Consider the following 14,389-nt stretch of genomic DNA (forward strand, 5'->3'; position numbering starts at 1 on the left):
TTCTTCTCCTTTATCCATCCTATGTCCTGGCTGCACACATCATTTCTCCAATGTGCCACATTTGCTCACCTTTTTCACTTTGTCTTATTCTCAGCCTGGTTTTGTCCTTCACAACCATCCTTCCCACCGCCGCCCCCGAAACACCACTATTTCTCAAGGTCCAGCTCAAATATCACCAGGTCTCATAAATCTTTCTACAAAAACACTCTCCTTTTCCAAAAAAAAACTTCACCCTCCTCTGAGCTACCACAACCTTTGTCTGATACTCTTTTCTCCTCTACTGTTGATAGCACTTGGATTCTGAATAGTTTATTGTCTTCAGGAAGGAAAAAGAAAAGGGAGTGTAAGCTTTTAATGAAGACATGTGTTACACTAAAGAAAAAATTCAGTAGAGAGTCAAATTACTTTTGGTTGGATCACCAAAAATAGACAACTTACATGAGTAGGGGAGTTCTCTGGATTGTCAGAAAACTATTCCTATGCTTCAGGATCTATTATATTCAGAGAGCATATATTATATGCTTTATGAAAGCTATTACATGGAACTTTCATGTTGAAAGTCACTTTTACAATAAATTTAATCCTATCAGAAGAGTAGAAGTAAAGTTCAAAGTCATTAATTCATTTCCCCAGTCAATTCTTCACAGATTTTAGTTCAGTCTTATTTTAGAAAATGAGAGAAACAAATAGGTTAAATTGACCCACTGATACCATCTAAGCATAAAACCTGTGAGTTACTATTTTTAAGGAAATGGCCATGAGTGGCTAGTGTTTTTCATTAATTTGCATATAGGCAAAAAAATATATTCACAAATAACAAATAATTTAAGTCACTCTATCAACTGAGAATTTCATTCGTTTTCTCTCTTAGGATTAAAAAAGGGGGGGGGTACTGGATACGGTATGCATATCTTCTCATTAAATAGTGGGAGACTCACTCTGTCCAGGCTTTGAATTCATGAAAATCTTAATAGAACATAGCATTATACATACAATGTAAACAGTACCTTCTAACAGGCATTCTTTTAGCAAACTGGGCTAAAGTAAAAGTAGAATTCCTTGGAGATCTTTCTCTAAAGACCAGAGAAGTATTCATTTGCATCAGCCAGTAAGCAAGAGGGTAGGAGGTAGCAGGAGTTTTACAAGAGATCAAAAATCCTAATCCTTTTAGATAATTAAAAGAGTTGTCCTGCAAATAACAGGATATAAAATAATGTGTGGCAAGACATATTGTGGTGCTTTAACACGAATTAGAAAATATTTTCTAGAAATTGTAATAAGTTGTATTATAAGAGACGGATCAGATTTTGTACAATTTAGCAGATCATCTCCTGAGAAAGCGACAGGAAAAACCATCATACACACACAGGAGTTACACAACTCATCACTGGGCATTAACAGAAGCATAAATAAGATGAACTGAATGGTAGGAGCACAGTACATATTCCAGGTGCTCCTGTAAATCATCTGTAAACGACTCAACCAGATTCCTCACTCTCTCTGTTAACACTTAGACGACAAGTGGGAAAGGACTGTTCACTGTGAATTGCAGAGTCCCAAGAGTTCCATACTTGATGCAGGGTGTGGGGGAAGGGAAGGGAGAGACCCAGCAGCCAAGGGCCCGTGGCACTGGAGTGCGCTTACCTCCAGAAGTGAAAAGCGAAGAGAGGACTACAGGGGCTGCCTGGGCTGGATGGGGTTGGACTCAGGCTCCTTGGAGTGAGACTGAAAGTTAAAATAATGTCATTCCAATTGGGGAAATGGTGGCAGTAAAATAGCAACGCTCATCTAAGCGACCGTGTTCCCTTTAGGCCAGAACCATGGTGGCATGTCTATCGATGCCCTTAGGTAATCAGCTCATCACCTGCCTCTTTCCAGCTCTAAAATAGAGAACAAGGGCAAGGCTTCCTGCTGATACTGATATCCTTAAAACTACTGCTGCCATTTGCATTTGTGCCTTTTCTTGGTCACAAAGCTAACGTGGGAGGTATCTTCTGTGGTGTTTGCTGGGAAAACTTGGCCCTGCTTTACTCACTCGGTATATTCTATTTCTGACCAACAATCAATTGTAAAACTGTAGAACTAGAGGGAAGTAGTTACCAGACAATAGAATTCAAGTTAAATACAGTGGTTTTTAAAAGGCAGAGCAGCAAACATTTCCAAATAGGAAGATATGTTTTTAAGCACTTAGCAGTGAAAAACACCCAACAACATTTTCTGTAATCCCCGGGGGCAAAGGCAAAAAGTGTTCTTACACTTACGTTTATAATAGAGAACTTCAAAATTTCTTACATATACCTACAAATTATTGTACTTTCTCGAGAGGTTTTTTTTTCAATTTCATCTGTCAAAAGACCATTACGGTCCCCACCCCCACCAACCTATCCAAACAACCAAGCACAATGACCAGCCAGCTCTCAAATATTCATCAGAGTGGAGAGCCTATGTTTCCTTGAATTTTTTTTCCTTTTGGACTCATCTCTCTCTTGTTTTAGGGAAGACACAAAACTTAACATTTGTCACATATCTTACTTATAAAAATTTGACCCGTGGATCAAAGTATGAAGCTAATATCCAATTATTTCCAATTATTTTTACATCGCCAAATCAAAATTAAATCAGCTAGGCACTCTGGTACCAACTCTTTGGCTCAAGTGAGCAGACAAACGCACACTATGGTGCAATGAGTTTCTTAAAGAACATTCTCCTGCCCCTGTACTGGCCATGACTACACCACACCATGTTTTCCTATCTCAGAGAAGGGGTCTTGGAATGGAACAGTACCTTGGATGATTCAAGCTGGTTGTCCCCTTTACTGAACAGAGAAATGACATCCATGGCTAAAATCAGACTTGGGTTTATCTCATTTTCAGTTCCATCCTTGTTTCCCATCATATGGATAATTGAGACTTGGCTGTATTCGTCTTAAACTGAAACATAGAATTACTGCTCAAAATGCTCCCACTTATTTAATAAAATGTTTCAACAAAGTTGTTTTTTGTTTTTGTTTTTATCTTTTAAAGCCATTCTCTGGTTTGGTGGCAGTATTTAAGAAACTAAGAAATTGATTTCCTTATACAGTCAGAGCACGTTCAAAAGCCACTGCTCTTAAACATGCTGTACTCTAACTTAGCAGCTCATTGGAAAGCTCTCAGGAATGTCTACTGACACAGACGTGATTTAACCTAAGTACAGTCTTATCTGTCCCTTGTGTTCTGAAAATAGACATGCATAGACATGCATGGAACCCACTCTCTGTCTCCAAGCTGACACAGGTATCATATGTGTTACCAACTATTTCTGTACTTACACCAATTTCTATACTTAAATTGAGAAAAAGAAAGAAAAAGCTACTTACTTTCTCAGAAACTGTAAGGCCACACATCTGCTATCTAAATATCAGAGATTTCTGAATAAATTAATGACTCATTAATATCTGAAATACATATGTATTTGATGTCTCACATCCAGAAATTTCAATTTTTAAAAGGGGAATCAGAAAGTGCTTCGTGGTGTGTTATTGGTAAGTCAGATGGGAAATCGAGTTCTGTCTACAGAATATAAAATATGCTACCGTAAGAGTGATCGCTGCAAGGCCTACAGAATACACCCTCCTGAAAGAAAAACAGTACAGTCTCATGGGAGAACATTCAAAAACTATGCCACATATGTGGTGTATTATAAGATCCCCAGATAATTAAAACAATAAACATTAAATCTGCTTTTAATAAAATGAGTGATAAGATTTCCCATTATAACATTTCCATGCAGTGGTTAGAAAATGAATTTACCCCAAGACTATAGAATTACCTTTCTCCGTGAATGAATGCAAAATTAACTATGTCTACCTAAGAGTGATTTTACATTTCAAGGTAAGCGAAATGCTCAAAGTGTTAGGCTAACACTACAATGACATTTAAGAGTGATCCCTATTTCTATTATATCAAGCTCCTTAGGGGGAGAAGTAATCAATTTTAAATGCACAGTAACATTTAGAAGCTAGACCCAGGGGGTGTGGCCTGAGCCAAAACAAAATCCAGGGAAGCCCCTGTGTTTGGGTGACCCATATGCACTGTGTCATCATTGACAAAGTCATAAAATTTGTGGCATACCTCAGACTCTCAAATTATGGGCAGAACATTTGATACAACTGAATTTGTATATTGAGAAGTTACTTTCAAATGTCTCCTTCTAAAATGGAAAGATGCTAAAAATGAAAGAAAAAGGCGTAATGTGAAATGATACATACTAAGTCCAAAAGACAGCAACAAGGAAGTGGCACAACCAGAATCGGGGGTTAGTGCTCCCGGGTCTTGAACACAGAAGCATAGGCATCTGAGTGAGCTGTGCACTTCCAGAACGCTAGAGAGAGGAGGGGTAAGTGGAAGAAGGAGTGCGTGCCACTGAGATATTGCATATGGACAGTGAGGGCCGAATGCCACGGTGGAGGTGGAGATGGGGACAGATGTCAGGGCAATAGGTAAATACTGCTTGGATGTCCATTATGAAAAATGCCACAGCTAGCAAGAAGGCTGTTAAGAGCCCTCTAACTTTTTCTAAGTGAGTACTTGTTAGTATAAAATCAGCGTCAAATTTTAGTGCGAGAATTGATTAGAAAAGTATTCACATCACTTGAGATATGCCATGTTTTTTATTAATTATTTAATTATGAAGTCAGTTCCCTCGTATGACGCATCTCCAGAATTCAAGAAGAATAATTAATACTCGGAACGGGGCACAGTACTCTTCCTGCAGGCTCTTCCTGGAAGTAATCGAGTATAAAATGATTTGGGTTGTATGAATCTCAACTGACACGCAATTTTCTACCTTTATTAGGAGTTAGAAAAAAGGGCTATTTCTATTTTTCTACCACATTTCTATTTTACTGTTTATTATGGTAAGTGTGCCAAGCACAGACTTCTGCATCTTTGACTAAGAGATTTAAAATAAAAATTTGCTGACGCTTCCTGCATCACAGATGTTTAACTTCTGCGCCACAAATTAGATGTGGGCATTTTCATGTGCTACATCAGATTAGAAGGCAGTTGGGATGAGTTAATGGGTTAAAAAAAAATAAAAACAGCTAAGCAAACACATATCTCAACTAGGTAAACACTGCATGCGGTGGCTGGAGACAGTGCAGAGAGGATTCAAAATGCACTACAGTTCATTAATATTCTGTTGCACAAATAAAACATGGATCACATCTAATGAATGTTACCAATAACCCTTCTCTTGTACTCTAATCCATTGTAATGTCTTCTATTATTCAATGCAGACAGAGGCCTTTCTTTAGAAAAAGGCAGCGTGGGGATAAACAAACAGTAAGAGAGGAGAAAAAGACAGCTACACCAAGGCCTGCTGATACATTCTTTCACAATGAGCTGTTAAGATGTTTCCAGCACTGAGGTTTAGTAACTTTAAATATGCAAAAAAAAAAAAAAAACCACAAAAAACAACAGCAACAACAAAAACCCCTCTTCTCTTCTGACTGCAGTGCAAAATGCAGGGTCTGGGTTTCCACATGAGCTGAAAACAAATGCCATGCATTTAAGACACGTTCCTTCACCTCACACTGCAGTGCTCTGAGGCTGTCAGTACAAACAAATGCTAAAGAGCTATTGGGCGCAGGAAAGCGAGTGCCATGCAGAAAGCATTAAAATATTAAAGACAGACAATACTTACTCCAAGGTCAGCCCCGGAATCTGTAGCCTTTCCCGCTGGGCTTTCATGGTTGTTATATGTTACCACACTGTATTGTAACCAATGCACACATTCCCTGCCAGCGTCCCGGCGATGACAGAGAGCCAAAACGAACCTCTATAAAGGACTGGACTAAGAATCTCTCTAGGGGGAGGGGGATCCTGCAAGTTTGGGTCCTTCCACCTCTAGCCGTAATCAAGAGATGTCAGCCGCCTTCCTCAGGTTAACGGCAGTGCACACAGCACTGATTTCGTTAAGGGAATGAGGCTTTCAGCTCTGCATATCAAGTAATTGGTTTCTGATTTTTTTTTTTTTTTTTAAACAAAGTCGCTCCACTCACAGACCCAGTTTTCACCTCGGTGAGATGAAAAGTCCCTTCATCCTGCGGACTGGAACAAAACAATAAAGCAGCAGCATCGTACTTGTGAAAGAGTTTATCTCGGCAAACCTCAACCATTCCCCATCTCCCAGGGACGCGCTCAGAGAGAATCCGGACACCCTGAGGAAGTTCCGCTTACTCTTTCCTTGGTGGAGTTAACAGAATCACTCATGTGCCACAAGAAAGACATGGGAGAATGGTGCCGAATGAAAACAATTAGATTTTTTTCTATATAAGGCAATCATCAGAAAGAGGAATAAACTAACTGTGTTAATTTGGGGGATGTTGAACTCTGGTGTGAGGCAAAGCCTTGTGTGAACAGGCAAAACCCTACAATGGGAAATACCAAGTGGAAATGCGAGAGATAGGAGCTTGTATTTCTATTTTTGAAAACTGTTAGGAACCTCACAGTGCTACTACACTTGACAAAAGCAATCAGACACGATTAAGGAAGCAAAGGGAGAACGTATGTTTTGGAAGCCTGAAAGTTTCATCTCGTATTTATTCCAGCAACACAATGTTTCGTTCTATCCATAAGTTGGGACTAAGTGTACTTGCATTGTGGTGCAGGAAGAACATAGCTGACTCATTTCTTCTCGTGTATTTTAAAGTGTTTTAAAATTCAGTAACCAGTGGTCTGCCTAGAAGTACTTGATCAAATGAAGTTTTATTTTAGCAAGAATATTCAAGCACTGCTGCTAGCCCACAGGCACACCGCAAATCTGTGATCAAACGACTGTGTTCAAGCGGTTACATTTCAAAGTCTATGAAGTCAAATTCCATCCTCACACAGATGAAGAAAACAACACACAACTAGGGGCAGTACTAGGGTTAGATTCCGGTGTATTCACTCCCTATCCCAAAGGCCTTCACTGGCAGGGAGGCCATGTGCAGTTGTTCAAGGCTGCACAAAGGTGCTGGGCAAAAAAGTAAGTGAAGGCTGAAGTCCAGCCTGCTTCCTACTTTGCCAAGCCTGCTGCATGGCTCTGGGCAGCTTCTACCCCCTTTTTTTTTTTTTTTTTTTTTCCATTTTCACTAAGTTACTCTCAGCTTTGTACCCCTCTACAGGGTCACCTGTTTCTAATTCTACAAAGGTACATGTGGGCCAGAGAAGGTTCATAAGATATTCCTGGAACCCTTCTCTAACCCCTAACCTACCAACATGGTCTAGGGTGTTTGTTAACTAGGTGACAACTTCTCTTTCTGTGGGGGCTCACAGAAAACTAACCAATCCTACCTTTCAGAGGCAACAAATCCATGCTGGGATTACGGTCATTGGCTCATGATCATTGGCAGCCAGACAGAATGTAAATAAGTCATTTAAATTAATATGAAAAGCATAACAATAAGAAACAATAAAGATATAATAGAACACAAAGAAGGGGGGATCAACTCTACTCAGGAAAATCAGGGAGAGCGGAAAGGAAGTATGGCACAAGCCAGGTTATGAGAGAGGAAGGAAGGAAGGAAGGAAGGAAGGAAGGAAGGAAGGAAGGAAGGAAGGGGGAAGGAAGGAGGGAAGGAAGGAAGGAGGAAGTGAAAGAGGAAGGAGGGAAGGAAGGAAGGAAGGAAGGAAGGAAGGAAGGAAGGAAGGGGAAAGGAAGGAAGGAGGGAAGGAAGGAAGGGAGGAAGGAAGGGAGGAAGGAAGGAAGGGAGGAAGGAAGGAAGGGAGGAAGGAAGGAAGGAAGGGAGGAAGGAAGGAAGGAAGGAAGGGAGGAAGGTAGGTAGGTTGGTTCCACTCTGCCTCCCAAAAAGCTAAATTCTCTAAATTTTTTAATCTCTTAAAGTACCTCATCTTAGGAGACACATTAGAATTTTATTCAACAGACTTCTCTACACAGGTCTTAAGTGAATTTCAGTTCCATGTTACCAATGGACCACAAAATATTTTCACTTGAAGTTCCCTTTAATACCCTTAATTTAAAATATCCAAACTCAAACTCCCTATCCTCCTGTCCTTGCCAAATAAGTTTCCCTGCAAGGTAAAATATCCTGACTCTTACCATTCTTTCCCCTCTGAACCATGCTGATCCAAGGGTCCTATCCAGGTTGGATCATTATAATTTCCTTGTGACTGATCTCTCCACTTCCTCCTTGACATTCTCTATACTTTGTTGGCTACACAGATTCTAGAGTGATCTTTTCCAGAATATCACTCCTGTGTTGAAAACCCTCCAAGAGTTTCCCTCTCATTCTGTGTAAAGGCAAAAAACCTAGCAAACGTGGCCCAAACCTCAAAAAACCAAGCATCAATAGTTGTGACAATGGCAACATATTAGAACATACCCAGTGTTTAAGGCCATGAGTTCAAGGGAGGAAGGTGGGAAGGAGGGAGGAAGGAACCAGCCAGCCTGGGCCCCTTTTAGAAGATGCTAGGGAACTACCCCATTAATTCTGAAAGCTGGAAAAGGGAAAAATCAACCACTTATCTTGATTTCCCTATGAACTGCACCTCACAGATGAAAAAATGATTCTTTATATAAATATTCCAACTGGTAAATAAAGAAGGAGTGCTACAATTAGAGTATCATCATTTCTCAAACCCTAATAAGTCAATGGATTGTGGTCATGATCATGATGTGACTATAGCATCATAGAGAGACAAGTGGTTGTTCTATGCCTCTTGGTGCAACACAGGCGAAGCAGTCTTACTAAAAAAGCCACACGACCCGGATATAATCAAGCCACCACATCAAAGCATCAATTTACAGTATATATAGGGACAAAGAGAAGTGATCAGCAAAAGAGCTAGCCTGGGAAAAGCAAAAACCACAACACAGGACCTGGTATCTTAAACCAAACTGCTCAATGTGGGGAGTGAAGGAGACAGAGGGGTTAAATGAGACTAAAGAGACAAATCAATGAATTGCAACATATGAACTTGTGTGTCCTGACACCAAACAAACACATAATCAAATACCTGGAAATACTCAGTGTAACAGACACACACACTGACTGGATATGCGGTAATATTATTTTAAGAATAATATCAGAGGGTGGCACCTGGGTGGCTCAGTCGGTTAAGCATCCAACTCTTGGGTGTGGATTCAGTTCATGATCTCATGGTTTGTGAGTCTGAGCCCCTCAGCCTGCTTGGGATTCTCTCTGTCCGTCGCTCCCCTGCTCGCTTGCTCTCTCAAAATAAATAAACAAACTTAAAACAATCTTTAAAAAGAATAACACTGGAATCAGGATCACTTTTAGCTTCCTAACTTTTAGAGATACATATAAAAAATATTCACAGGTAAAATAAAGTGTCTATGCTCCGCTTCAAAATAATCTGAGGATGGAGAGTAAGACACCATGTTGTATCTAATATTACTATTTATTAGATACACAGTAATCTAATATTAACATTTATTAAACCTGGATAATGGGTATGTGAAGGGTTCAGTATACCGTTCTCCACAGTACACGTCTGAAATTTTGTTTGTTAAAAACATTGAAGCGTTCTTACCATGCCTACAAAGTTTCACAGGGCATACCCACACCCACCCTCCCTGGCTTCCTTCCCTGCAACTCCTTTGTTTCTCACTGTCCTTCCTGTACACCAAACACATTTCTATACCATGGCCTCTGCGTTTACTGCTCCTTCTGCCTCCAACTCTTTTTTCCTGAGACGTCCAAATATCCTGCTCCTGAATGTCTTTTACAATCTCCCCGAGGAGGCTTTTTGAAATTCCAAGCCCCACCACCGCCCTCCCCCGCCCCATCTACTGTTTCCTTCTCATCCTGATATATTTTTCTCCTCAACATCTATCACTGGACATATTTTATATTCATTTATTGTCTCTCCCCTATAAAAATGTGGGCTCCAAGAAGGTGTGTTGCAACTCCAGTGTCAACAGCAGTCCATACAAATATTCAATAAATATCTGCTAAAATTTCAAACTACACTACAAAGCTGTAGTAATTAAAACAGTATGGTATTGGCCCCAAAACAGACACATAGATTAATGGAAAAGAATAGACAGCTAGGAAATCAACCCATACTTATATGGTCAATTAATCTAAGACAAAAGGGGCAAGAATATACAACAGGGAAAAGACAGTCCCTTCAACAAATAGCACTGGGAAAACTGGACAGCTCCATGCAAAAGAATGAAACTGGACCACTTTCTACTTCCATACACAAAAATAAATTCAAAATTAAAGACCTAACTATGAGACCTGAAACCGTAAAACTCCCAGAAGAAAACGTAGGTAGTAATTTCTTTGATGTTGGCCTTGGCAACACTTTTCTAGATATATCTCCTCCGGCCAGGGCAACAAAAGCAAAATTAAACAATTGCGATTATACCAAAGTAAGGAGCTTTTGGACAGTGAAAGAAACCATCAACAAAATGAAAAGGCAACCTACCGAATGGGAGAAGATACTTGCAAATGGCCTCTCCCATAAGGTGAAAGAACTCATACAACTCATGCAACAAATAATCCGTTTAAAAGTAGGCAGAGGACCTCAATAGATATTTTTCCGAAGAAGACATAGAGATGGCCAACAGACACCTGGAAAGGTGCTGAACATCATGAGGTAGATGCAAATCAAAACCACAATGGGATTATCACCTCACACCTGCCAGGATAGCGAAAATAAAAAACACAAGAAATAAGTGTTGGCAAGGATGTGAAAAAAAGGAACCCTCATGCCCAGCTGGTAGGAATGCAAGTGGGTCCAACGACTGTGGAAAACAGCATGGAGGTTTTCCTAAAAAACTGAAAACAGAACTACCATAGGATCCAATAATTCCACTAACGGCTATTTATCGAAAGAAAATGAAAACACCAATTCAAAAAGATATACATGCCCTTTTGTTTAGTGTAGCATTATTTCTAATAGCTATGGTATGGAAGCAATCTAAGCGTCCATCAATACACTGATAAAGAGGATGCACTGTGTAAATATGTGTTATACACACGTATATGCACATATATACACATATACATACACAGCCTTTTCATTTTGTTGATGGTTTCTTTCACTGTCCAGAAGCTTCTTATTTTGGTATAATTGCAATTGCTTAATTTTGCTTTTGTTGCCCTGGCCTGAGGAGATATATCTAGAAAAGTGTTGCCAAGGCCAAGGTCAAAGAAATTACTGCCTACGTTTTCTTCTGGGAGTTTTACGATTTCAGGCCTCATATTTATGTGTGTACATATACACACACAGTGGAATATTATTAAGCCACAAAAAAGCATGGCATTTTGCCATTTTCAACAATATGGATTGGCCTAGAGGGTACGTGAGATAAGAGAAAGACAAATACTGTATGATTTCACTCACATGGGGAATTTAAGAAATAAATGAACAAACAAGAGAAAAACAAAAAAAGGAGAATCTTAAACACAGAGAACTGGTGATTGCCAAAGAGGAGGTGGGGCTGGGGGTGGGTAAAACAGATAAGGGGATTAAGAGCACACTTATCTTGACAGTGCATAATGTACCGAATTGGTTAATCAGTATACTATACATCTGAAACTAATATAATACTGCAAGTTAATTATACATCAATAAAAAAAAAAAAAAGGAGGGGGGGCGCCTGGGTGGCTCAGTCGGTTGGGCGTGCGACTTCGGTTCAGGCCATGGTCTTGGGGTTTGTGGGTTCGGGACCCACGTCGGGTTCTGTGCTCACAGCTCAGAGCCTGGGGTCTGCTTCGCATTCTGTGTCTGCCCCTCTCTCTGCCCCTCCCCTGCTCATGCTCTGTCTCTGTCTCTCAATAATAAACAGATATTAAAGAAATTTTTTTTAAAAAGAAAAAAAACTCTGCTGAAAGATGAATGAACGACTCTCCCTATATTGGTGAAACTACCAACTGAGGACACTCGCCCTCCCTTTTCTTATAACTATAGCTCTCCACAGTATTAGATAACTGAACTGTGTCTGCAGCTCAGAGAGCGGCATCCAAGAACCTGGAGAATCAGGATGTGTTCAGCTACTACATACAGACCCAGAAAGGCCCCTGCTGGCTGGAAGGCACACACCCAGGACTAGCTGCGCACACACGTGCACACAGGAGGAACCTACAGTAACACTAGAGTCTCGTGCAATGTGGTGGTGGGAGGTGAGGAGGACACTGTTCTAAATCTTACTGGTATAACTGAGAAGACATATGCACAAGGCTGAAGCTAAGCAGCTTTCTACAGTTACAGGGAGGGAACACCACTGTCTCCTTAATGGTGGAAGTCTAGATTTTGCACAAACGCACTGGCATGGCTTAAGGCTAGGTCCTTCTACGTAAACTCTCCAACAGTGGTTCCCAACCAGAGATGGAAATGTCTGGAGACATATTTGGTTGTCACAACTGGAGAGAAGGGGGTTGCAGCTACTGGCATCTTGTGTGCAGAGGCCAAGGTTGTTGCTAAACATTGTACAATGCATATACAGCCCTCACAATCCAGAATTAACCAACCACAAATCAATAGTGTGGCTCTAGAAACTGCTATAAAGTTAAGGGTCAATTTCTGCAGGACGCACAGCATCATCAACCAGTTTTAAACATTTTGGTTCTGACTTCATTACACTTCGCCTAAGGAAAAAAAAATGCTGTATTATTGTTTCATTTTTTTATTCCCTATTTCTTCTCTCAGCAATACTACCAACGTAAGCGTATGTATATGCTTCTGTCCTGTTTTCAGGGGGAAAGACTTTTTATAGCTAGAGCCCCAGAAGTATCTGTAAGTCACAGAAACCTAATTAACAGTGTCTCCGGCCACACCCGACCAGAAACCTAGATAGGGAATTTTGCAAAGCAAGGTGGACATAATCCTGAGGCCAGAGCGTCTTTTTCTATATATGTTCAATTATTTACACATCAATTATTTACACATTCTAAAAGCTGTGCATGGTTGAAGAGAACTTTCAGAAAAGGTGCACGTGTATTTTTTTTTAATGTTCATTTTTGAGAGAGAGAGAGAGGGAGGGTGCGAGTAGAGGAGGGGCAGAGAGAGATGGGGACAGAGAATCCAAAGCAGGCTCTGTGCTGACACCAGAGAGCCCAATGAGGGGCTTGAACTCATGAACCACAAGATTATGACCTGAGCCCAAGTGGGATGCTTAACCGACTGAGCCATCAAGGTGCCCCTGTGTCATCTTCTTTTATCACTCACATAATCCGGTAAAAATCACGTTATGAACAATTTCACTCTCTCATTTCTGCTATCATTCATTTCACGCATTTCACTCAACAGTCGGTGTTCTAAGCATACCAGATACAGGAGCAGGTAAGACAGAAACCCACCTGTGGAATCCTTTTAAGTTGGGTAAACAAAGTAAGCACATAAATAAGATTGTTTCTGATAAGGACAGGTGCTGTGCAGGTGCCATCATAGGTGACAGGACGGTCAGTGACTCTGGGAGTAGATAGTGCCTTCAGGTCAGGGTGGGCAAATCATAGTGATGCAGGAGATTCAAAGGGAGAATGAAAAATGGGGCTCAGTCAGCTGAGCGTCGGACTTCGGCTCAAGTCATGATCTCATAGTCTGTGGGTTCAAGCCCCATGTTGGGCTCTGTGCTGACAGCTCAGAGCCTGGAGCCTGCTTCCAATCCTGTGTCTCCCCCTCTCTCTGCCTCTCCCCTCACTCTCACTTTGTCTCACTCTGTCTCTCAAAAATAAATAAATGTAAAAAAAAATTCAAAGGGAGAATGAAAAGGATGAAGAGTTTCAACACAGCACCACAGGCAGGGAGAACAGCAAGTGCAAAGCCTCTGAAGCTGGGTCAAGGCTAGGTCATTTAATGGCCCTGAAGAAGGTCATATGTCTGATAGGCAGAAATAGAACACATTTTTTTTTTAATTTTTTTAACGTTTATTTATTTTTGAGACAGAGAGAGACAGAGCATGAACGGGGGAGGGTCAGAGAGAGGGAGACACAGAATCCAAAACAGGCTCCAGGCTCCGAGCTGTCAGCACAGAGCCCGACGCGGGGCTCGAACTCACGGACCGCGAGATCATGACCTGAGCCGAAGTTGGCCGCCCAACTGACTGAGCCACCCAGGCGCCCCTAGAACACATTTTTATTAAGCGTTTATATAAACCATGGCATTATAGGGGATGCAGAGATGAATCACTGGTAAGTTGGGTTCTTAGGAATGATATTCTTTGGTGAAGTGGGGGGAAGGATAGAATAAAAGTTTGAGGAGGAACCAGTTTTATGTTCTGCGTGCCAAGGAGATGAAGAGTCAGGTTTCAATGTTATGGCTATCTTTAAGAAGTGGAATTAACTTTTCAAGCAGGCCTTTGCGAGATGCAGCCAAATGGCGTCTAAGGATTCTCCATCACTTCACAGAGCAACTTCAGAGAGTAAAATGAA

The 14,389-nt window shown here is 40.8% G+C and overlaps 1 protein-coding gene across 10 annotated transcripts in view; it reads right to left on the reverse strand.

The window, feature by feature from the left end:
- MAST4 (microtubule associated serine/threonine kinase family member 4) overlaps positions 1-14,389 on the reverse strand; it is a 564,301-nt gene that overhangs the window by 208,751 nt on the left and 341,161 nt on the right. The window contains exons 1-2 of one of the 10 annotated variants that reach the window (XM_078449289.2): positions 5,686-6,581; positions 1,645-1,725 (exon numbers count right to left, since the gene is read on the reverse strand). The exons of 8 other annotated variants lie outside the window; for them this stretch is intronic. In XM_078449289.2, the coding sequence (XP_078305415.2) occupies positions 1,645-1,725; positions 5,686-5,732 (128 nt within the window). In that variant the 5' untranslated portion in view covers positions 5,733-6,581. Of the gene's footprint in view, positions 1-1,644; positions 1,726-5,685; positions 6,582-14,389 lie in introns of those variants that run through there. One more of the 10 variants, XM_078449313.2, reaches the window with a different exon arrangement.

Source organism: Panthera onca, chromosome A1 (genome assembly GCF_046562875.1).
Source record: "Panthera onca isolate mPanOnc1 chromosome A1, mPanOnc1 haplotype 2, whole genome shotgun sequence".
NCBI classification, from domain to species: Eukaryota; Metazoa; Chordata; class Mammalia; order Carnivora; family Felidae; genus Panthera; species Panthera onca.